The sequence below is a fragment of the Calypte anna genome, chromosome 4A, assembly GCF_003957555.1.
Source record: "Calypte anna isolate BGI_N300 chromosome 4A, bCalAnn1_v1.p, whole genome shotgun sequence".
Classification (NCBI taxonomy): domain Eukaryota; kingdom Metazoa; phylum Chordata; class Aves; order Apodiformes; family Trochilidae; genus Calypte; species Calypte anna.
Genome location: NC_044248.1, coordinates 42442082 through 42465094, shown reverse-complemented (window position 1 = coordinate 42465094; position 23013 = coordinate 42442082). Strand labels below are relative to the sequence as shown.

Sequence of the window (23013 nt, the reverse complement as noted above, 5' to 3'; positions counted from 1 at the left end):
GGAAGTGGTGGCAGAGTTTTCCTAGAAGACAACCACAGAAGACAGCACCCCTGGGACTGAAGCTTTTGAAGCACCAGCACGAGGAGATGAATCATCTGATCAGTGAGAAAAAATTAAAAATAGCAAAAAAAACCCCATCTAACCTGAGAGTGTGCAGATGAGCATCCACACCGGAGATGAATCATCTGCCACCTGCACTGACTCAGAGAAGTGGCAGCCACACACTAGGGGAAGCAGCCAGTGTCAAGGGCAGTGCTGGTGAGCCCACACCAGAGGGGACCACCCTACTTCCCCCAGGGAGGGAGCCAGAGGCCATGGGGAATGTGGCTCATTTCTTGTCTGCATCACAGAGCCAGACCCTGCTTGCTGAGCAATGTGGGTGCACATGAGTGTGTTTATCTATGTATGTACATGTTTGTGTGACTGCCTGTGTAGTCATACCTATACCCACAGAGAGCAGGCAGGGTTTGGCAGCTCCTGGGATCAAGTGCTGCTTGTGACTTCAGAGAAACTGGATGTCCTTAAAGCACGTGTCACAAACCTTCCAATATCTGAAAGGGGCTACAAGAAATCTGGGGAGGGACTCTTTAGGGTGTCAGGCAGTGATAGGAGATGGGGGAATGGATTCCAACTAGAGGAAGGGAGATTTAGATTGGATGTTAGGAAGAAGTTCTTCACCATAAGGGTGGTGAGAGCCTGTCACAGGTTGCCCAGAGAGGTGGTGGAAGCCCCATCCCTGGCAGTGTCCAAGGGCAGGATGGATGAGGCCCTGAGCAACCTGATCTGGTGGGAGGTGTCCCTGCCCATGCAGGGGGATCAGAACTGGATGATCTTAAAAGTCCCTTCCAACCCTGAAAAGTCTATGATTCTCTGAAACATGTCACCCAGAGAAGAGGGAGGGGTTTCCCCTTGTGCAGGGAAGCAGCTTTGTGATGTTCTCCAAGCCTAGGTGAAGATCTGATGGCCATCAGCAAAAGTACAGGACTAGACCTTAACTGCTTGTGGAAGGAGGGGAGGAAAGAAAGCCCAACACAAGCACTCTCAGGTTTTCCTAAATGAGAATTCAGACAGCTGCCAGCCTATCTGCTGATAGCAGAAAGCAGATTGCAAGGATGCAATCGAGTGTTAGAATTCCAGGGAGAGCACCAGAAGGCTTAATATTAGGACTACTGGCACCCACAGCCTTTGCTAATGACTTCATGATTTTGCTGATTTGTGTTGGCTTTGATAGGCAGAGAACACTTTTTTAAAACTGGGAGAGACCACCAGGGATTTTACTGAATATCTGATGGCTGCTTTCTCATAAATGTACATTTCCAACACCTTAAAGTTAAATAAGTCTGTTGAGAAAATAAAAAAGTCAAGTCTCCTGACAGCACAAAGGATGGGTGTTCTACAGGCAACTTTCTGCCCAGCAGCATTACCTTGGGAAAGGAAACACTCCTGCAGGACTCAGCAGGATTTAGTGCCATCAAAATTCAGCAAAAAGCAGCAAAAAGAGGGTTTTGCTGCAGGGGGCTACCTCTCTCTGTGGGGAAATCCCTCTAAATTCCCCCACTTTCAAAAGCAAACAGGTATGCTGCTCTCTTAAATTAGGCAGGTTAAAGCCCTGGGGGTATGTGATGAATGCTATCTGCCAGGAAAACTGCATTGAAAATGTCAGTGGATTAAAAACGAAATTAAGACTTTATTTTTCAACAATGGATGTGTACATCTCATCAGGATTTGGAGTGAAACAGAGTTAATTTCATCACCTACAAACGTTTAAGCTAAAATGTCTTTCCTGAGAAGAGAGCATTTATGCAGAAGTCTATATAGACATCCTGCCACTAATATAACATAGACACATGTGTATGTGTAGTGTCCACCTCTGCTTGAGAGAGGTCTCTGCTGACCCAGTGAAATCTCCCAGCAGACACCCAGGGCTGCCACAAGCAGCAGCCTCAGCAAACCTCAGATCTCTTCTTGCCTGTTCATTCCCCCCTAATGCAATTAGAACTGATTAACACGGGTGACCAGACGTGAAAGGCAACTGCACCTCACCATCTTGGTGACACCCGTGTTTATTAATTTGAGTCCTGCCCTTTTCATAAGCTTCTTCCTCTCTTGACCTCCCTCAGCTGAAGCACCCTTTATTTTATGTTGCTTGAAAATGAAGAAGAGCTCTGGCAGAGAGAGGTGGCCAGCTCAAAACCATGGGAGCCCCACGGCAATAGCCCACAAAGTTTCTTCCACCAAAAAAGACATGAGTGGGAGCTTCAGGGGCTCAGTAGTGAGCTATCAGCCACCCTCTGACTGCTTCAAAAGCCCTTGGAGGACTGTGCAATTATTAAAATCGCAATTATTTTGTGGGGGGCATCTTGTACTTGATCTCCTGAATGCCAGACATCTGTTCACTGGATAGACCTCCAGTGACAGGACAGCCACCTTCAGCTTAGCCATTTGTGCTCCCGAGGAGCTGCAGTGCCAGCTCCCTGGCTGAAACAGAATCACAGAATCACAGTTGTAAGCATGCAAGAGGAGAATCAAAGCAAGCTGACAGCTCAGCCAGGACCACAGACAAACTGCTCTGCCAGAGAAGGAAATCAAAAGAGACAAAGCCAGCTATAACATCTAGCTTTGCACACAGCTTCCAGATGAGAAAACCTGTGCTAACGAGATCATGGGTACACAAGCATTTACATTGCTTTTGAACACCATTTAGCTGCTTAAATGCACACTGCAAAGCAGTTAGCTTCACACACAGCTTTCATTTCTAGGGCAAAATTGATTTAAGCAGAATTTAACTCGATATAGTTGTGCCTGCACTAAAGGTATGAACAAAAGTGACACAGCTGTTTCTGCTCAGAGGATGGGAGTTTCTGAATCATGGGAGCCGATGGCAACTCCATAATTAGGTTTGGGCTTCTCATCTGGATGTGCTGTGAGGAGGGAAACCAACAAGTCAGGTCCCACCGAGCTTGTTAAAAAGACAGATGGTGATTAAAAATTAAAAAGTAAAACTCATTATCTGTTGCCCAACCATGCAACTCTTGCCTTCCCAGCTCCTACCTGGGCACACAGAGCAGGCTTCTTCCAGGCACCAACTTTTGCCACATTGCAGCCCAGGTCTCTGTGTGTCACCTGGTTTAGCTGTTTCATCAGCCCCTGCTGGGTTTCACTCAGTCCTTTTCCCTTTGCAGGATTTTCTGAAGAGCCAGCTTTCACATCTGCCAGGAAGTCACTGGCTGCAATGCCAAAAGTGGCAAATCCCCTTAGCTTCTCCAAGCCAGGAGCAAGACCTTTTGCTTTCTGCTTGTGAGATGAACTGTGGAAAATGGCCAAATTCTTGAAATCTGAAATTGTATGCTTAATTTATATAATAGAAAATACCTAAGTAAAAGGGACCAGTACTAATTCTGAGACTTTTCACCACTAACACCAGTGGACATCAAACTGAAACAAAGCCACCTTTCCCCAGAGCCTAATTACAGACACAGGGAAAATGTCCTCAGACACCTAATTTGAAGATGTGGTTGCAGAAGGTAGGGGGTTGATAATTCCTTCAACTTCTACCCCAGTTTTCCAAGGAAGCTGAAGACAGTTTGCAAGGAGAGGAGACACTGAGCATCACCCAGGGACCAACACCCACAGGATTTTAGCCTTCCATCCAGCCTCTGTTTAGCCCTTCAATTTATAATCTACCAAAAGTCATATCCAGGGATGGAGTGACTGCTGAAAACAAACCACTCTTTAATTTGAGACACTTTTTTGTAAAACCAAGGAGAAGAAGAAGCCTTTGATGAATTCAGGGCTCTGTTATGTCGAGTCTTGGGCCACCATCAGGGCCACCCTCCTGCTGCCCACCAGCATGGCTGCAGCCCCAGTATGAGTCTGACCCCTCAGTTTTGAGGTTGGGCTCTCAAGCACAGGATCTGACAGATGTCTCAGGACCTGAAAAAGCTGAAAGTATGAACCAAAGCAAAACGCTAGCTCACCAAACCAGTCCCACCAGCAGTGAAATATCCTCTCCCTCCAGGGCTTCTGCTGGGTGACCCTGGGATCTGGACACAGCCCCATGAGAAATCAGTGTCCTTTGGTGGAAGACAGAGATAAGTGGCTACAGAGAAAGGACATGAGAGGTTTTCTGGAGGCCTCCTGTGTCACAGTGCTCCGAACTGCTGGGTTTTGCTGAAGGAGGTGAAACAGGCTATCTAGCAAATTAGTTTTCCCTGACCTCATGTAGCTGTTCACACTTTATCACGGGGGGAAGAAAACATGAATAAAAGAACATGAAGAGTTGCAGCCTCAGTAGAAACAATTTAATTATGGCTCTGAGCTTGTTTTTGCTCAGAAACTTCCAAGTCAGTTGAATTTAGCTCAGTGAGCTACGTGAAACGAGTAGTTAATATAAACCTCCTTATTCTTCAGTGTGGAGTAAAGGGCAAAAAATTATTTGCACTGTGTTTCTGAGTGTTCAATGCAGTGGTCTGAGGGGCCAAGAACATTATATCCCTTTAAATAATCAGAGCCAGGTTTGCTCATTGCAGCTTTAGAGTTAGGAGGAAGTTTTGCCTGCGGCTTGATGCCCCAACATCTCCATGGAGGGGATGAGCTTTCCCTCTAACAGAGGGGTAAATCCCACACTCTTCTGAACTGTCGATCTCATTGTGAACAATTAGACATTGTACACACACAAATGCTCTGACTGCCAAGTGACAGAATGCTGTTCACCTGAAATTTTGCCCATGAGACGTTGGTTTGGCTGCAGTGCCAGCTGGGGAAAGAAAAATCACTCCAGCCACAACCTGCAGTGACCCTCCCAAGAACCTGCCATGCAGTGGCACTGTGTGACAATCAGCCCTCTGGACTTCATTAAGTCTCTGCTCAGAAAGTTGGATTGAAACAGATTATTCTGTTCTCAGCAAGATTCTGAAAGGAGCAAAAGTTGTACCTGACAAGGATAACAGTGGATGCTTGTAGTTCAGAGGGGTTTTTCTGGTAGGATTTTTGTTGTGGGTTTCTTTTGTTGTTTTTTTTTTTTTTTTTTTTTTTTTTTTTTTTTTTTTTGCTTTGTTTGTATTTTTAGGTGTTTTGTTTTGGGTTTTGTTGTTGTTGTTTGGTTGTTTGGATTTTTTTCATTGTTTACAGATAAAAAACCCGATTGCTTACAGGTGAAAAACAATGAGGGTAGGATAGCCCTAGAAACAGCTCCAAAGTTCTGCTTGAACTGAGTGCATTTCAGGGCATTTCCAAGGAACCTGCAGATCTGTTCTTTACAGCAAAGACCTCTTTGAAAAATGCATGCAATGTTAGGGTGTGAACATGATGTTTGAGAAGTAAAAGGGTTTTTTCTCCCCAGCTCTTTCTGGGTGAGAGGGTGTGGGGTTTTTAAGTCATTCACTGCTATGCTCAAGTTCAGGCATTTTTTTTTCTCCCTCTTTGATAGGCAGAGACATGGCAAGGCAAAACGGGGCAAAATTTTCAAGAAATATTTTGAAGTCGACAGAGCTATTCCAGGACAGAAATTAGATCCATGTCCTTCTCATGAGGATGATACCAAGAAAAGTGCATTGTAGGACAAGCTGCATTTGACAGAGGTATGTGTAACAGAAAGCAGCTGATTTGGAAGCCAAAAGAGCCTGTGGTCTGTCAAAATGCGGCAGGACTACTGGAGGGCAGGGGGTCAATTAGGAGGCTTGTAGGTCAAGATAGCTGAGAACAACCCAGAGGAGCAGGGGAGGCTCCAGGCAGCAGTGCTGGTTCAGCAAGAAGGCTCCAGGGTTTATTGAGCCTGGTGATTACAACAGGCTGTCGTTTGGGCAGTAGAGTTTAAAGAGGAAAAAAAAAAAGCAAAAAAAAAAAAAGCAAGAGAGAAAGAATAAAGAAGTGAACCACACCTATGAGAGGAAGCATTTAAAAAATGCACACTTCTCTCACGTTCATACGTGCAGGTCAGATATGCATGAGTTGCCTCTTTCCTATCTTCAGCACAGCCAGAAAAGAAAAGAATCCCAGCTCAATGCAAAGCTCCTGATTGTGGCTCTGGGCTTGGCTTTTTGTTGGGCTGTTTGTTGTTTGGGTTTTTTCCTTTTTCTTTTTTTCTTTCATTTTACCCACCCAGTTAGCCAGGCTTGCAGCTGCTTGCTTGTGCAAAGAGAAGAGAGGGCTGAGCTCCTGCTAAAAACCCAGGAGCCGGTGAGGTTCTGCCAAAACCCAGCCACCTGCTTTGTGCAAAGGGTGCTCGGGTACCAGGAGGGATCTGAGCCGTGCAAAGGAGGATCTCCTCACCCAGTGCAATGCAAATACTGGGGAAAACCCAGGAGAGAGGCCCGGCTGAACCCCCCCCCCCGTCCCCTGGTCAGGCAGAAAAAGAGGGTGGAGAGGACAGAGGTGTCTGTGCAGATGCTGCAAGAGCAGCTCGGGGAGGAGACAGCGCTTTGCTAAGAGGTCGTGTGTGCTTGTTCTCGGTAACGTCAGCTGGATGTTCCATACCAGGGGGAAAAACAAGCCCAGGCTGTCATAAATATGCAGACTCAAAAAAGAGTTTGAAATACTGATTGAAGCCAGCTGGAAATAAAGCAAGTGCTGCGAAAGCACAAAAAATCTGGCAAAAATTGAGACAGACCTTAACTAATCCCTGCGTCATTTGCTCTTCCAAAAAGAGACAGGGACTGTTTGCACAGGTTTGGGCTGCGTGAGATGATGCTGAAGTCGTTTCTGCAGCAGAAAACACAATGACCTTTGCCTAGAAAACTTGCATATTTTCCTAGGGATAGGGCTAGCCAGCCTAGCACCTTTCTGAGGGCTGGGGAAAGAGCTGCCAAGCATAGGTACAGGAGGGACACTGCCGTTAGCACAAAGGTTTTAACAAGTTGTAAGGGCAACCTTTTAAATCCAGTCTGCTTCCAAAATGTTTCACAGAAATTAAAGCAAAACCAAACCCCAGAGAACAACCTGTGGTGTGAAAAACAAATTTCCCAGCTTTGACCTGGACTTCCTAGAAACCACTCTGCTCTGCATCGGGCACACCAGACTTAGCATCTTTCTGAAGTCCTTCCTCACCAGCCTGCCGGCTTCCTTAGGCAGGGAATTTGGCTTCTCCGGGCAGAGGGTCTGGCCGGGAAGCTAAGGTTTTCCTCAAATCCTCTCCCTGGCTCGGGAAACACCTTCCGCGGAGGCCAGAATAGTTTGAGGGCACCGCGGCGGGGAAGGCAGCGGGTCAGTCGGTGTTCAAAACTCCGGGGCGATGTTTCGGTAATGTGAAACACCGGCGCGGGTTCCGACAGAGGCGATTTTGCACATCCTTACTTGTGCTCCCCGCAGCTCCCTGCCTGGAAAGGCTTCAGCTTCTCCGGCTAAGGAGGAGCGGAGATGGAGCGGAGCGGGCGAGGACCGGGGAGGAGGCACCGAACCCCGGTACCGGGACCACGGCCGGCAGCCTGACCCCCCCCCGACCCATCTGCTACTCCGGCTGTCGCCAGCATCTCCTCCTGTGCGGGGAGCGATCAGACCGCAGTTCGGGAGCGGGGTGGCTCCGCTGGCCAGGGACGCGGGTCGCTCATTCCACCCGCGCGTCACCCACTTCACCCGCCGGGATGCGGGGGTCGCAGGCACACGGGAGCGGGGATCGCCTGTCCGAGGGTCTGGTTGGCCCCGCGCTGAGCAGTCCCCGCAGCGCGTGGGACTCACTTTTGGGGAAACCTGAGGTTTTGCTGTTGGCTTTTTTTTTCCTTTTCGTATATTTTACTTTTTTTTTTTTTCTTTTGCCAGTTTCCTCGCACCCAGCGCTCCCGGCTCCCCAAGCCCTCAGCCGCATCCTGGGGAGAGCAGCCCCAGGAAGAAGTCACGGCCCCGCAACTACCCGGTACCGACGGGGCTACCCACCGACGGGGCACGGGTGAGGAGGGCAGCCGGGCTCCCGTGTCCGTGGGAAAGCTCCGCCAGCCCGCGGGAAATAGGAGAGGGAGGAGGGGGAAGAGGTACCGAGTGGTACCTCGGGTGGTCGGGGCAACCGCTGCGGTGCTCTACGAACCCAGCATCTCCCGCTCAGCGCGGGGCTCAGCAGGAGGGTGAGAAGCGAAAGCTGGGGAAGAGGGAACGGGAAAACCGGGGAGGGGGTTAAAGAAGCCCCACGGGGGTCGGGCGGCTGCATCAAACACGGGGAGGGGGCGCCCGTCCCGGTTGCACCAGGGGACGCAGGGACACGCGTGGAGATGATGCGGGGGGCATGGGGGGGGGGGGGCGGTGTGGGGGTGTGCTGCACGCGCGGGGAGGCGCGGCGCGCGGGGCGGGCGCCGACGTCAGGGCGCCGCGTGCATATTGATGCGGGGGCCCCGGCGGCTTTCGTCAAGGAGCAGAAGGAAGCAAGATGGCGGCCCTGTAGGAACGGGGAGCGCGGCGCCCGGCTGTGCGTGCTGGATGTCGGCAAGGCTGAGGGACGCGGTGGAGGTCAGAACGGGTTCCCCCGCGTCGGACACTTCCCTCCCCTCCACCCCGATCCTCCGGGGCTGTGAGGTGGCCGCACCGCGCCGCGGGGTACCGGCGGGAAAAGGGGGGGTGGGCTTCGCCGCGGCTCCCCCAACATGGCTGACTGACTGAGGCGGCGGGGGGCCCGGCCGCCCCCTCCCCGCGGGGCCAGCTCCCAACTTTACCTCAGAGCCCCTCCCCGCGCCTTTGTCTGCGCGGTGCCGGAGGGGGAGACGGGGACGGCGGCGGGAGGCGCCCCGGAGCCTCTCAGCCCCCGTCGCGGGGCTGCTCCGCTCTCCCCTCAGCCGCTGAGCTCCGCGGGGTCCTGCCTTCACCCCCTTCCACTCATCCCCCGGCTTTCCCGGGCAGCCCCCGCGCAGAGCCCCTCGGAGCGCGGCTTTGAGGGGGGGATCGGGGCGGCGGCCCCCGGCTTTGTGCCGGTCCCCGGGCGGACACAAAGGCGGACGCGGCTCCGGAGAGAGGGGGAGAAGGGAAGGGGGGGCTGGCGGAGTTTGAGGAGGGAAACGAAACCCGGTTCGGGGGGGAGGATGAGGGAGAGGTGAGGAGAGGGGAGTCGCTGCGAGGCCTTCCTTGTTCTGTGGGGGATACACGCGCGTTTCGCCCGCGTTTCTAAACCCTGCCGTCGGGTCCACTTGCACAATGTAGCCGTGGGGGAAAAAAGAAAAAAAAAGAAAAAAAGGGTTACTTTCTCGGCAGTGTTCCCCTAAAACAACGCTCTGAGTGAGGTCAGGTCTGTCCCCCGCCAGATGACAGGCAAGAGCAGCAGCCTCACCACGTTTCTAAGTCGGACGCGCGGCACCGTGCGCTCGCATCGTGGCGATCGCTGCCCTTAGAGCACTCCCACGGAGGGCACTCCCCGGCCTCCCTGTGCCCCCAGTTGAAAGGAGGTTTTTGGGCCGGCTGTTCGAATCTTGGAAATGTGGCAGCCCCTTTTCTGCTAAGTAATTTTTCCTCCCTAGTGTGTGAGGTCAAGGGAGAAGTGATGCGGTCTAGCGTGGTACTTCCAGAGAAATGTTGGCGACCGAGTATCTCATCACGAGATCGGTTTTCCGTGATGAGCGGCATGCAGACGAGCAGGCTTTTGATCAGCAGCTCCGAATACCAGTTTAGCAATTTTTTTTTTTCCTCCTCCATTTTCCCCTCCCTCCCCCCCATTTCGGATGTGTAGTTCGGGAGTTTCAGAGGTGTAGTAGATAATGCCCCTAGTGAAAGCAGGTCAGTGGGTGTTGTCTGCCGGCTAATGAGGCCATTCTATTTGCATGTTAATGGCAGGGTGACTTACTACAGCAGGGGGTGAGTTGTAGCAACGTGGGGATTCACTTGTGTATCTGCATGTGTATTCTGCTGCTGCACTTTCCCTGGAGGTTGGGAAGTGCAAAACAGGACGTGGCTGCCGAAGGTAATCAACAGGCAGATGTGAATGGCCAAGATTAATGTATTAACGAGGTGGAAGGAGTTCTAACTGAGTAAAAGGTGGCAAAACCAGCACCGTGGTACATTTCAATGCCCTTTTAAGACATTCCCCCAGCATGCATGGGAGACTGACTGAACGTTATAAATCATTCCTTCTCTTATCTTTTGGGAGCAAGACAAATTTGCTTAAGTGGTGTGTGATGAACTTACTGGCTCCTTTTACCAGGAGTCACGGAAGTCAGCGTTTCTTTGAGCCCTTAGGGCTGCTTGCCCCTCAACTACTGTTCCATTTCCCCAAACTTCTCTCATTCTTGGTGGGTTTTTTCCTTTCCTGCTCACCTCACAGTTAATTTCTTTCACTCTTCCAAATAAACATAAGCTGCTGCAGTTTCTAAGTATAGATGACTGATTGTATATCATCACTAGAGGTCTGTGACTAACAGTGGTCAGGCAACAGTTTTTAATAGCCTGTCATACAACAACACTACTTCTTTCTCAAATACATGGCACTTTGGTTGGTGCTGTCCTTTGATACTTTTGTTCTCTGCTGCTAGGTTTCTGATTTTTTTTCAAAATACTCAAAAATGGATACAAACATCTGATACTACTTTGCACCTGTGTTAAGACAGTTTTGTATATTTCTGCTCCCAAGTGATATTCTTTCTATTATATTTAAGTCCATCCTGTCTCAAAAACATTGGTAGGTCTAGCAAGTCAAGAACTTTTGGTCTGCCAGATCTGCTGCTGTTAACACTTTGAAAGGATTTACACATCTTGAATTTTATCATACAGAAAACCAACAATTTTGAACCAATGTATGAGAATCACTGTTGGGCAATATTTTGTCTCTCTTCCTCAGTGTCACAAAAGTTTAGTGTGAAGTCAGTTTAGAGTGAAGTCAGAAAACATTCACATCTAACAACTGGGGTATATAGGGAGGAGGAAAAGAAAAGGGAGAGCAAAGACATGAAAAATAAAAGTGCTTAGGCTGTGGGACTGAACTGCTGTTTACATGAAGAGCTCGGAAGTCATCTTTCAGTGGAAACAGTTGCTTCATTGTGGGAAGCAACATCAAAAACCTTTGTGAATGGGTACAGGGAACCTCAGAAAGTGATTTTTCTATCATCTATTTCAGAACTACTTTTTAACATCTTCAAAAGAAGAAAAGGTTGAATAGGAGACACTGAGGCTCCTGAATTTACCCAACTATCACTTCTTAAAGTAAGGCTTTTAAAGAGGACTCTGGCATTGTGCTGATTCCTGGCTTTCAGCCAGAGAAACTGGTATTGTTTTGATATAGTGGGCATGGTCCTAGACTTTGGCATGTCAGCATTGTTTAAAGAACAAGAAACGTGTGCCTGCTGTGGAGTTATGATGGACAGATTTCCAAGGTCTCTTGTTGGCACCAGTTGCTGCCTTGGATAACAGAGCTAGGAGGTTGTAAGTGTTTTGGTTTCTGCCTGCAGAATGGGGAGACCCTGTACTTGCTGCTGGAACCCAGAGTTCAGCTGCTAGAGTTTGAAGGGAATGTTCCTTTTTGCCCCCAGGACTTCAGATGCTTCTGGGACTCCATCTAACATATGCTTCCTTTAAATATAGCAACAGCCAGATAGCCCTGAAGAAAAAAAACACCTCACCATGCTTTGGAACAAATCTGCTGCTTAGGTGTTGAAAAAAAACCTGAAGTTTGAATTGGCCTAATGTCAGTGACCCTGTTTGGGATTACAGGGAGTGATTCACTTCTAAGTTACTGCATGGGCAGTAGAATGTTTTTCTCAGAGTGTGCCTGAGCAGTGACTTCAGATCCCTTGGGCCATTTTGGTCCAAGTGAAAGATATCTCTCATTTCTACAGAAGCCAAATGAGGTCCTTAAAAACCCCAATGTCCATTTTTCAAGGTGGAATTTCAGATGAGCTGTCAAATTTGGCTTGTTACAGCAAGTGACCCTTCTACCTCTCTCACTTGACTGCCACACAGTAGCTTAAAGTGTGGTAGCAGCATCTGTAAGCCAGCTTCACAATTGGAGCCTGAAAGTGGTAGAAGAGAACTGCCAAGTTTCAAGTGGAGTTGGTGGTTATCTTGGAAACTGTGCTGGAGAACACAACCACAGATGATTTTGCCAAATAATATACAGTATTTACTTAGTCCAGCTCTCTGATTGCTGTTAAGGCAGTCAGCCAGCAGCACTAAGTGTTGTGACATCATTTTGAAAGGCAATGTGCTGGTTCTGAAATGGAGTGGGATGTACTATGATTCATAACTCAAAAAAAAACAAAACCAAAAAGCTGTAGTCTGAACAGAGAAAAAGCATATGACTGCATGGTGGCTGAAAGCCAAAAAGGGAATTATATGAATCAATCACACTTGAAAGATTATTCCAATCCCATACTCCATAAGGCAGTGAATACCTTCTTACTCATTTAATTATGTTCTGCTGGAAAAATACCCTTTTGAACAAGTAACTGGTGACAAGTTGCCATAACTGAGTTGTTGTACTTTCAGATCATCACTACTTGCATGTTCAATTTGCATAGCCTGTCCCAATATCCTAGATAATACAGTCTAACAAATGGAAAGTACCATGAGTAATCATCTTAGTCATCCATTGAAAAGAAGTCACTTCTGTCTTTCCTTAGGGTAGGCAAGTCTCTTAAAAAAAACAAAAAAAACCAAACCAAACCAAACCAACCTCACCCATTTTTCCCAAGGAATTGCTCAGTGGGTGGAGGCAGAGGTGGGTGGGGTTAAGGAGTAAAAGTCTGAACCTCCAGCATCAGATGGCCTAATCCCAAAACCAGCTGATGACTGACCCAAAAAGGTTGTTTGGATTAAAATACTGGGAATGTGCCTCTCAGTCTGTAGCAGGGAGTAACACAAGAAAGGTAGAGAAAATCAGCTTTGAGGAATGGGAAGAACAGCTAAATAATTTCACCCACATATTTTACACTGTTCTTGAAATGAAGAAATAAAAAATTCCCAGCCCTACAAGAGGATCTACCAGTTTTTCATAATAAAGGACTTTACAATCTGAGGACAATTTAAAGTTGCTATGCATTGGAAAACACTTTAATTAAAGCTTTAAAGATTTAGATTCCTGTTTGTCTTTTCAAGCAGGCTTGTTTATCTCTGTCAAGCACCTTCTAGAAAGCTGATCATTTTAGCAAACTAAACAAAATTCAGGCTGTCCTTCAAAACCAAAGTTGTCTGGATTCCAAGTTGAAATGTTGCCTTCTTGCATACATGTGGCAGAAAACCCCAGTAGGATTATTCTTACAAATAAATAAAGGCTTGCGATACTAGGGCTTCAGTTTGACCTAATTCTTGACGCGTGTGGGTTTTTTTCCTCTTATTAAAAAAAAAAAAAACAAAACGAAGGCAGCATTTCTGTCACAGTGTGCAAAGGAACACACTTGGTATATGCACAAGTTCAGCAAGAAAGGAAAATTCAGCATTTTAATCCTAATCAAGTGCAGCAGATCTTTTAAGACAGTTTCAAAGAAGTGAACAGGTAGTGGCCAGACAGCTCAGACAACCAGGAAAACCTAAAATAACTGCTATCCATCCCAAGTGTTTTCCACGGGTACAGGGCAGCATCCTCAGCACTTTCTGGTTAATTACTGTGACACTTTAGACACCATGAAGTGCCTTCATGTGTTCTACAGCATGACCTCTGTGGTCATATAATATATATTCCCTGTGGGTTCCCAGCATATAAATATTGGCTTCACCAGGTATATGCATGGGGGAGATGAAGTTTCTGTGTTTAGGTCAAATTTTTTGCTGACTTGTGAAGAAGATAGCAACTTCTGCAGTCTTTACTCTGCATGAGCTACCCTATCCTTAAACTTGCATTTCCATGACTAAAATTTGAACAACTTTCCTGCTTGATCTCCTTCCTAATACTGCATAAACAGCCTCAGATTTGTCCTCCGGTGTCCCGGATTGAGCGGCTTTAAGACACATCGCATTGGGAAAGGATTTGGCTCCATTTCAGTAATACCCTGGTTTACCAAGGGGGTAGTAGATGTTTAGGTCAGGAGGATGACTCTCCATGTGGTTGCACGCACGTGGTGAGAGTGTTTACAAACAGTGTCCCAGCATCCTCAGCAGCTGCCTTGACGCAGCCAGAGGACAGAGTTCTAGGAACGTCCCTGGTCCTCACGGATGGACGGCGGAGGTGGGGAAAGAAATAATAATAACAATAAAAAAAAAAAAGCAGAGTTTAAGAAAACATATCATAGTTTGGGTTTTTGGCTGAGCATCTGTGTTGCAGTCTAGATTGTTGGTTCCTTTGTCAGATGCCACTGTTCTTTCCCTCGGCTCCAGTGCAATCTGGGCTGTGCTGACGCGTTTGCCTGGAATGGGCTGACCCTAAGTATGAGCCAGGGGCTGAGGGAATTGTTGCAAAGGTTTCAAATTATTTCCCTGCCCCCCCCCCTTTTAATGTATAAGGAATTCACTCCTTGACAAAACAGCCCTTTGGAATACAAGAATCCTTCTGTACCTGGTTATATATTTTTTCCTTAATTAAGCATGACTCACTGCCTGTTAGAATACTAGAACAATTCCCTTTTTGAAGAACAAAACAGAAATCAGGGATCCTACTGACTTTAAGTGAAATCAAATAGCTGAAAGTCTTTATTACTTAATGAGACATGTTGACACAGAGGCATTGCTGTTACAAAAACTAATACCACTGCAAGGCAAGTGTTGGATCTCCATTAGATGTAAGAAGCTTCATAGAGATTTCCGCATTCACTCAACCAAACAACAACCCCAATCTGTTTTTGAAAAACAGAAAAAAGAAAGGGGGAGAAGTGGTGGTGATTACTGGAACTGTCTTGCCAAGGTGGCTTCAGGAGGCACAGATGAAAATATATCAAAGGTGGTTAGAAGCACCCAGCTGGCAGTGTGTTACATGCCCTGCCCTGTGGACCTAAACCAAAGCTGTCAGACAGGTTCTTGGCTCCAGAGACTGTTGAAGCCTGTGCCATGCATGCACTGTAGGACTTTATTAGCAGAAGTTCTGCTTCTCATCCAGAAACATTGTTTTCCAGTCCTATCCATGTTTTTCAGACTTTCTTGTGCATATTTGCAGCACGCGCTCCGGACTGTGTGCAAAGCACATCATTTGCTTGACAAAAAGAATCCTAAGAATTGCTTTTTCCTTATGGGGAGGAAGCAGTTGGTACCAGTGTCTCTTCCCTGTTCTGAATTTGGCTAAATGAGTCATGGTATTCACCATCACACAACAGTATAAAGCCCAGTCTGCAGTTCTTGTTATAAATGACCTCTGCTATTAGTTGTATGTTCATATTGGTTACTTCCATTTTTTGTTAATGTTGATTACAATCACTGTGTTTTTGTTATTACACTCCAGTGGTTCCTTTCTCACCTGTCCTCTCATTTGTGACACACCATTATTTGGGTCACATCGAGAAACTGCTTCTATTTCCTAAGCTCTTGGGCATCCTTTAGTATTCTTTCTGGCTTCTTTTTAATCCACAGTTCCCATAACTTTTGCAGCAGAAGGCAGCAAGCAAGACTAAAGAATATATTACAAAGGCATTTCTGAGTTTGCACTGACTATTTGACTATTCTTGCCACTTTTAGCCCTGTTAGAGATCAAAGGGTAAATGTTAACCCTGGGCTCAGTGCTGACAGGAGAGTTGTGCCCTCAACTTCAGTGTCCTTCAATAACTTTCCACATCTGCATGAACAACATCAGCTGTTCCTGCAGCACTCACCCCCATTTCATGCCCCTGATACTTTTTTTCACTGTGGTTTAATCTGTTTGTTCTTTCAGTTCTACTTCACTTATGTTTGAAGTCGCATACTTTGAAGTTAGACAATTTTTGTACTTGCCAAAGGACACAAAACTCTTTCAGCTCTTATGTAAGCAAAAAAGAGAAAAGAATGATTGCATATTTCCTCTGTTGTGCAAGCAGCACTACTGTCCTGCTTATGCTAAAATGAGGAAAATGAGTTGTTGTAGTTGCTTCCCTTCCCTCCAAGTTACTAAAGTACTGCTCAAAAACGTGTGAAGAATTACTACATGGCAACAGTAAAAAATTAGAAACACCAAAGCTGAGCAACCAAAAAGGGTCAGCTTTTCCACTTACTTATCTCTTATAACCAGCAGACATTTTGGGGGAAAGAAAACCTATGAGAGTGAATCTCCATTCCATGCAGTTTGTGAGCTCACACATCCCAAATGAAAAGATTGACCAATTACGGAAAAGCACTCAATATTTATAAACATGAAAAATGCACAAAGCAGAAAAATACAACCTTTCAGTTCCCTGATGTTTCTGTGGTGCTCTCCATACTTTCCACAGATCACATTTCCTCTTTAAATGTGTACCTGTGCATTCCTGCTTCCTTGTAATCCTTAATGCAAAGAAGAAGCTTTTGTAGGTGTGAGAAAGTCATAGGAAAACTAAGAATTGTGCTGATCTCTTTTCTTTCTCTGTATTTCTACAGGCAGTGCCTGACAAGTCAAGAGACCACTCAGGATTTCTCTGTATTACCCCACTGTGCTCATGTTGTGCAGTTAAACTTTAGGTAGAGGTGGCTTTTCTTTTTCCCCAGTGCTGTCAGCTGACCTGTGATCCTGCAGACTGATGGCCCTTGCCATTTTCACAAAGCCCTATTCATTTTCCTGGGGCTCACAGAGCTGTAGCAGTCAGCCCATGAAGAGACACCTGGTCAGTCACACACATCCTAGCAACTGGAAAAAGAAAAGTAGCTGGGGGAGTATTTTTGTTTCATTGAGGAGGGAGGGAGAGGAGAGGTATGGAAAGACTTGGAGGCAGGTATTAAAGCTAAAAACTAATTCTGAATTTAAAAAACCTTTTCAAAGCAGTTGCAAGTGAACATGTTGCTTTGCTGTAAAAGATAAACTCTAGCTGATAGAGTGAAAAGAAGTATTGCTTCTGGAGGAGTGAGTCTGTAACTACTTAGTGAATAAGCTGCTTTTTCTTTAAACATCTACTAGCTGGCTGGATATACTTTGTTGGACAAGCTGGAGCATGAGTCTAATTCAGGATGGCAACTCTGATGCTTCTAAATATAAGGAGAGTGGATAGAGTGAAATTAATTACTGCATGTTAGGAGGCACGTAATATCCCAGCCACGAAGCAGAATCCCACTGTGCTTGGGGCTGTGCAAACATAAGCCATTTTTGTTCCATTTTGCTATTTAATTCAGTAAAGAAGATGGAGAAAAGGGGTCTGGCAGCACACAAGGGGCCAGAGTGCTAATAATGCTTGTTTATAATGCAAAGCAGAGGCAGGCAGCTCCCTTCCAAAAAACTAAATATTTGCAGTAAATAAAGCAAAGCTGCTATTGCTACCTGCTGTCTGTGGTAGGAGGAGTTCCTAAGCAGCATTGCTGGAGTCTTTTCCCTAGGGTGCCACTATTAATGAGCAAGCAAAACATGCAAAGAGTAAGGGTACAAAATTAATAAGCAACAATTGGGAGCCACAACACACACAGATCACACAACTCAGTACAAACCCTGCTGGAGCCATTCATTTCAGTGCCTTTTTTTAAATTTTTTTTTTTTTTTAAACCTAAAAGACATACAGGAAAGCTGTGGTATAGCTGGGAACTGAACTCATATCTCCTAAGCCCCAGTGCTTTACCCATGATACTCTCCTTCCTGCTCATTCAAAGGTTTACAGATAGGTTTTTTTTCCTGCTTACTAAGATAACAAAAGTATCAATTTTAAGAAACAGAAACTAGACTCAGAAACAAGTAGCTTTTCACTTTTTTTCAGAAGTTGGTTTTCAGTAACATTTTCTGTTGATTGACAACACTGTTGTTGGGGTTTTTTTGCTGCACAAGCCTGTGGACATTGAAACCAGCAGTGCTCATCCTAAACAACCCAGCAGCAAATACAATAATTTGGGTCTATCCCTGCAGTGGAAAGAGATTTTTTTGCATGCTAATTTGACTGTGGCACTGTTGAACCCTCCACTCCAGGGGAGAAAGGGTGCACGAACGGATGTTTTTACTGGCACTGCAGGTGTCTTCATGCACCTCCAAACAAATAAGCAAAATCTCACAATGAGCTAATTTTAATTAAAAGTAGTATGTTGTGTCAGCTAATTGCAGTGCATGAAACCAAGTTGTGTAATGTCAGTTCAATAAGTAGGTACTCCAGTAACTCCCATTAACCTTTAGTACCCTTGTTTCTCCTGTTCATTCAGGCAAAGTTTCCCACAGTCTGCCAACTGCTCTCATGCATCAGCTCCAGCCTACCACACAACTCCTATTTTGATCTGTTTTACAAATTAAAAGTTTGCCAGGGTTCAAGAATTCTCATGTTGATGTCACAGTAGCAGAGCTCAAAGGGAAAAAAAACAACACCCAAACCAACTTCCATTTGTTGCCTGAAGTCTCAGTGCTGGAGTTGGGATGCACAGCCCCATGCAGGTGACACAAGCTTAGCAGCAGTCAGAGCTTCCTATGCAACAATCAGCTGTGATCTGAAATGCAGATGGAAAATCCTAACATCTCCCTCTGTTTTTTTGGAGTCGCTTTGCTGTGAGGAGGAACAGCTCAGCCTGGCTGGGAATGTAGGGTGTTTAACCGAGAGCCGACCCTAAGTAACCTCAACACATCCACAGATACAATCCATGATGAAACTCATTTGGAAATAAAATCTGATTTGGGAATAAAACCTAACTTCACTCAGGCAGCACCCCTGGATGCTGACAGAGGCAGCTGACCGTGAAGGACAGATGGATTTTTTTTCCCTGCCCCAATCAGAAATCCGATAACACTGCAAAACACGTTGGAAAAAGATGGGACTGGGAACATTTAGGCTCACCTCCTGCAGTTGCTTCTCTCCCCACAGCAGTTTGGAGGTTCAACCAGCTGAGCCCCCACGTGTTTCACACACACACACGTGGCTGTGTTTACAAACACCCTCCCGGGTGTCCCCGAGGCACCACGGGTGAGAAGGTGCCACACTCCCTGCTTGACCGAGCCCCTGGTTCTCACCCACATCCATGACTGCTCCTGCAGTCATGGCCCAAAGGCAGGAGGGCCCCCAGGGGCTGGTGGAGTCTGCCTGCTTGTTTGGGTTTGCTTGGTTTAGGTTGAAGCTGGTGGTTTAGAGCAAGGTTGTCCACAGTGAGTCAGAAATAGAAACTTCATTGCTCGACAGAGTGGTAGCGCTGGAGAGCGCTATCCAGACGTACACGCGCCAGTGAGGAAGGTGCTTTTCTGCTTTCCAGAGACACTGTGAGGGAATTGGGTTAACATTTATAGTAGGGCAGGATTTCAGAAAGCCTGTGACAACAAACGGGCACATTTTCTCATCATTTCCCACTTTTTGGTTCAGCTTTAAGAGACGGGTCTCAACGAAACGCAAGTAGCTTGGAGCAGCCGGCATTTGAAACCACGGTTGTGTTGTCACACAGAGAAGGCTGCCTTGGTTTTGCTTTGTTTTAGCAGGGCCATTGGCATTCAGCAAGAAAGAGGTTTGAACAGCTGCTGTTGCTGCATTGAATGGCCTCCCATAGCTGAGGCACAAAAAGACAAAGCATGCTTCTTTCCAGCGCTCATGGAATTGTATCGACTGACTTTTTGCTGCTCTCCTCTCCAGTTCAGAGTTCAAGGGCTCATATATCTACTGTACCTTGAGTTCAGATAACAAGATATAACTCCACAGAGGGAAGCAAATAGAAAAGTTCATGTTCTTCAAAGACCAGCATTTTTCTGTACTTGTTCCCCTGTTTTGTTTCGGGGTGTGCACTGTTTATTTTTCTCCTTTTGTTTTACTCTCCCTCTGCTGCACGCACACCCTCCTCCAGCCGCCTCTCTAGCTGAGAAGTGCAGACTCAGCAGGGTCTGGTAACACTTTAACTCTTTGTCCCTATTCTCAGCTCTCCCAGCAAAGGTCAAAGCAAATGAGACTTAGAGCTGCACTGGAAACAGGGTGGGATGGTGACCACAGGCTGTGCATCCGTACTCCAGCATTTCTTTTTCTCAAAGCATATAAAGTGTGTGGCCAGGGCGAGATGAAACTTTCCATGGGGTTTGGGTGGCTGTATCTGTTAATTTCTCATTAAGAGGAAACGAAAGACTTGTGACTTGTGTTTGTACTGGCCATATCTAGCTTCACACAACCTCTACTGATAAACAGAAGTAATTTAGGAGTTACTTCCTCAAATGCCTGAAACGTGGTCTAAATTTCATCAGTGCAAAGCCAGCAAAAAGCTATTACAGAGACGAAGCCTCAGTTATCTGTCTTTGGAAGTCATTTGGGAAACTCTGGCGAGATGCCCTCATACAATTCTTTTTCCTAATAGCCATCGTTCTGCATTGTGCTGCCAGACCACACCGGCTCCAGTTCCAGTGACTTAGGGCAGAAAGGAGTTTTCATTTTTCTTGAGAACAATTCAGCTTTGCCATTTGCTTACAGCTGAGAGAAGGAACCTGCCCTGACACCCACGAACATCAGCACATCTCCATGTAGAGCCTTCCCATTCACACAGCCGTGGCATGGGGCAGACGCCAGCCAGAGGATTGGCTCTGGTTGGCTGCATTGCATGGAGGCTGGCGCCAAGGTTTACCTCTGGGCTGGGCACTCCAGGTCACGCTGGTGCCTGGCACATGGCAGCAGTGTTTACAAACATGACCCCAGAACTCTCACGGGCACTCACGGGAGAGCTGGCGAGCGCCGGGGTGACCTGGATTGCCGGCGCTGGGGGTGAACGCCGGGGCGCTCATCACCAACGCAGGCTCTGAGAGCAGAGGTTGGAGGCAGATAGGTGGTTTTGCTCCCAAACTGTTTTGAAATATCATTGCCACCATGAGAGAGTTTTCCACCGGGGAACTAAAAATAGCTGCTATTAACCAGCAGGAGCAGTGGGTAAGTGATTCAGCAGCTCGGGGATAGGAGTGACGGTGTTTCTTCAGCACCGTAACTCTGCTTCTGTGTTGAACTGACTCCAGTACATCACATTTTCAGAGTGGGAAGGAACTGCAAAACCAGCTTACTTTGGCTGAAAGGAAGGAACACTGTGGGATCGTGTGGTTTCTGACTGATAGTTCCAATTTTATCCCTTTAGTAACACTTGGGCACTAGAGAATGTTTCTTAGTCAAATATTATCATCCGTTTAGGAAAAAGGTGCTTTATTAGTTTCAGATTACACACCTCCCTCTCCAAAATATGAATATCACTCTATGGCTTAGGTTTTTGACACAGGTCTTAAGAAAAAATGCAAAGCTGAAACACCCCCTTAGCACACAGGCATTGTGAGCTCAACTGCCAGATGTCTGTATTTATCTGTGTATATATTTTTTTTAAATCACTTTAGGATGCAGTAGATGTCTAATGAAAAAAAAAAGTCCCTTTTTTAACCTTGACATTCTTCAGTGAAGTTTGTATTGTACACCAAATTACTCTATAGTGTTTTCCTTCCTAGAAATTAGCAGTCTGTTATATAGAAGTACATAGTGAAACCACTAGTTTTTGATAGATTCTGGCATTTTTAAGTTTTCTCAGAAATACATGTATGTGGAGGGAGACAGGCTACATAACTGGGACTGGTTGCCAAAGATAGACAGAGCTTTCCTGAAAAAGCTTCTAGACTAGCAAAACCAACCCATGCATCTTAATAAATGGCTTCCAGTTTTTACTTATGGAATCAAAGAATTTAATCCCAGCTCTGCAAAAGCCTTCTAAATGGTGAAGGATGTTTTTTCCTCCCAAATAGAAAGACTGACCTTTCAGAAATAGAAAAGATGGTAGAAAGATGGCAGTTCTATTTTATATTACTATGATATATTTCAGTGCTGGAAATATCATAATGGCAAAGCTCTTAGGAAAGATACTCTACAAGCTTCTCCCTGCCTCTTTTCCCATGCGGTTCAATTCCATTACTGAGTAAAACTTTTGTCAATATAAAGCTACTCCATAGTCTTCACCTTCTCAATCCATCTCCATGGCAGTGCTGCATTAGAGCTGTCAAAGCTCCTGCAGAGTTTTTTCACTATGTAAACAAAATAAAACCAGAGAGGCTGACATGTCCACTCTCTCCTGGTCACTAATTTTCTTGTGGTCAGATAGCTTTAACCTGAGCAGGTGAAGTGCTCTGCAGGTCACCCCCTGACCCATCTCTGGTTTTGTCCAGTTTCCTAGCTGATTTTTAATGTTGCATTTGCAGTGAGCAAATGTGCTTGTGTCAGTTATTGATGTCTTTTCACTGCTGAATATTCATTACACTGTGTATAATAGACCTAGAAATAAGAATGCAAGTACTGAAAATAGGTCACTGCTGTGTTCCTATTCTAAGAGTTCTTTATGGCATCTCTCCTGCCTGAGGAAAGCACATCCACCTTGCTGTGAAACTGTGTAAGTATGGGCAGACTCAGAGGAAGGAAAACTAGAGCCTCACTATAAAATCTTTAAATGTATATAGCTTTTTTCCTGGCTACATCATTGTACATCTTCTGGAGTCCTTCTCCAGAAGCACTTAAAAAATGTTGCGATTCAGAAAGTACTGAGGTTGACTAGAACTGGTTTATTAGTATTTATGATATCTGTGGGCTTTACCAATACATTCAACTTAACTCGTGTAAGATCTATAGAGATACACAAATGATGTGTCTCCTGTGTTTTTGACTCAGACAATCTTACTGTTATGGTTTATGATCTTTTCTTAGACCATACACAGAGCTTCTTTTAGTCACTCAATAAAGAGAATATAAGGAAAGATGCTGCTGCTGCTGTTGAAGATTGTTTTATTTAATGCTGTAAGTTGGGGGCAGGGTGGAAGCAAATAATGTAACATTACCATTGTATGCTACAGGGTGAATACCACCATTGTGTCAGTTTAGATGAGTATCTCAAAATAAATACAGACTCTGTCATGGGTTTGTCCTCTAGGTAAAAAAGTAATGGAAATCTTGTTTAACAAGTTCAGCAAAAGGCACACCTAAGGTTTAATTATGTCTTCAGATTCATGGATGCAATTCATATTGAAGAGTTTTACCCAACTGCCAGAAAACAGATTGAGACTTGTGCTTTTTCTTACAGTTAGAACATAGGCTGATCAATGGTCATGTCAGTGCACTGTTCTTCCACATGTGTGTGGCTGTGAGAGATTATTCA

The 23013-nt window shown here is 45.9% G+C and overlaps 1 protein-coding gene across 1 annotated transcript in view; it reads left to right on the top strand.

The window, feature by feature from the left end:
- The first annotated feature begins 8348 nt into the window (after positions 1-8348).
- Positions 8349-23013, top strand: part of TET2 (tet methylcytosine dioxygenase 2) — a 62014-nt gene continuing 47349 nt past the window's right edge. Inside the window, exon 1 of the mRNA XM_030449807.1 lies at positions 8349-8430. Coding sequence (XP_030305667.1) covers positions 8401-8430 — 30 coding nt within the window. The 5' untranslated portion in view covers positions 8349-8400. The remainder of the gene's footprint in view (positions 8431-23013) is intronic.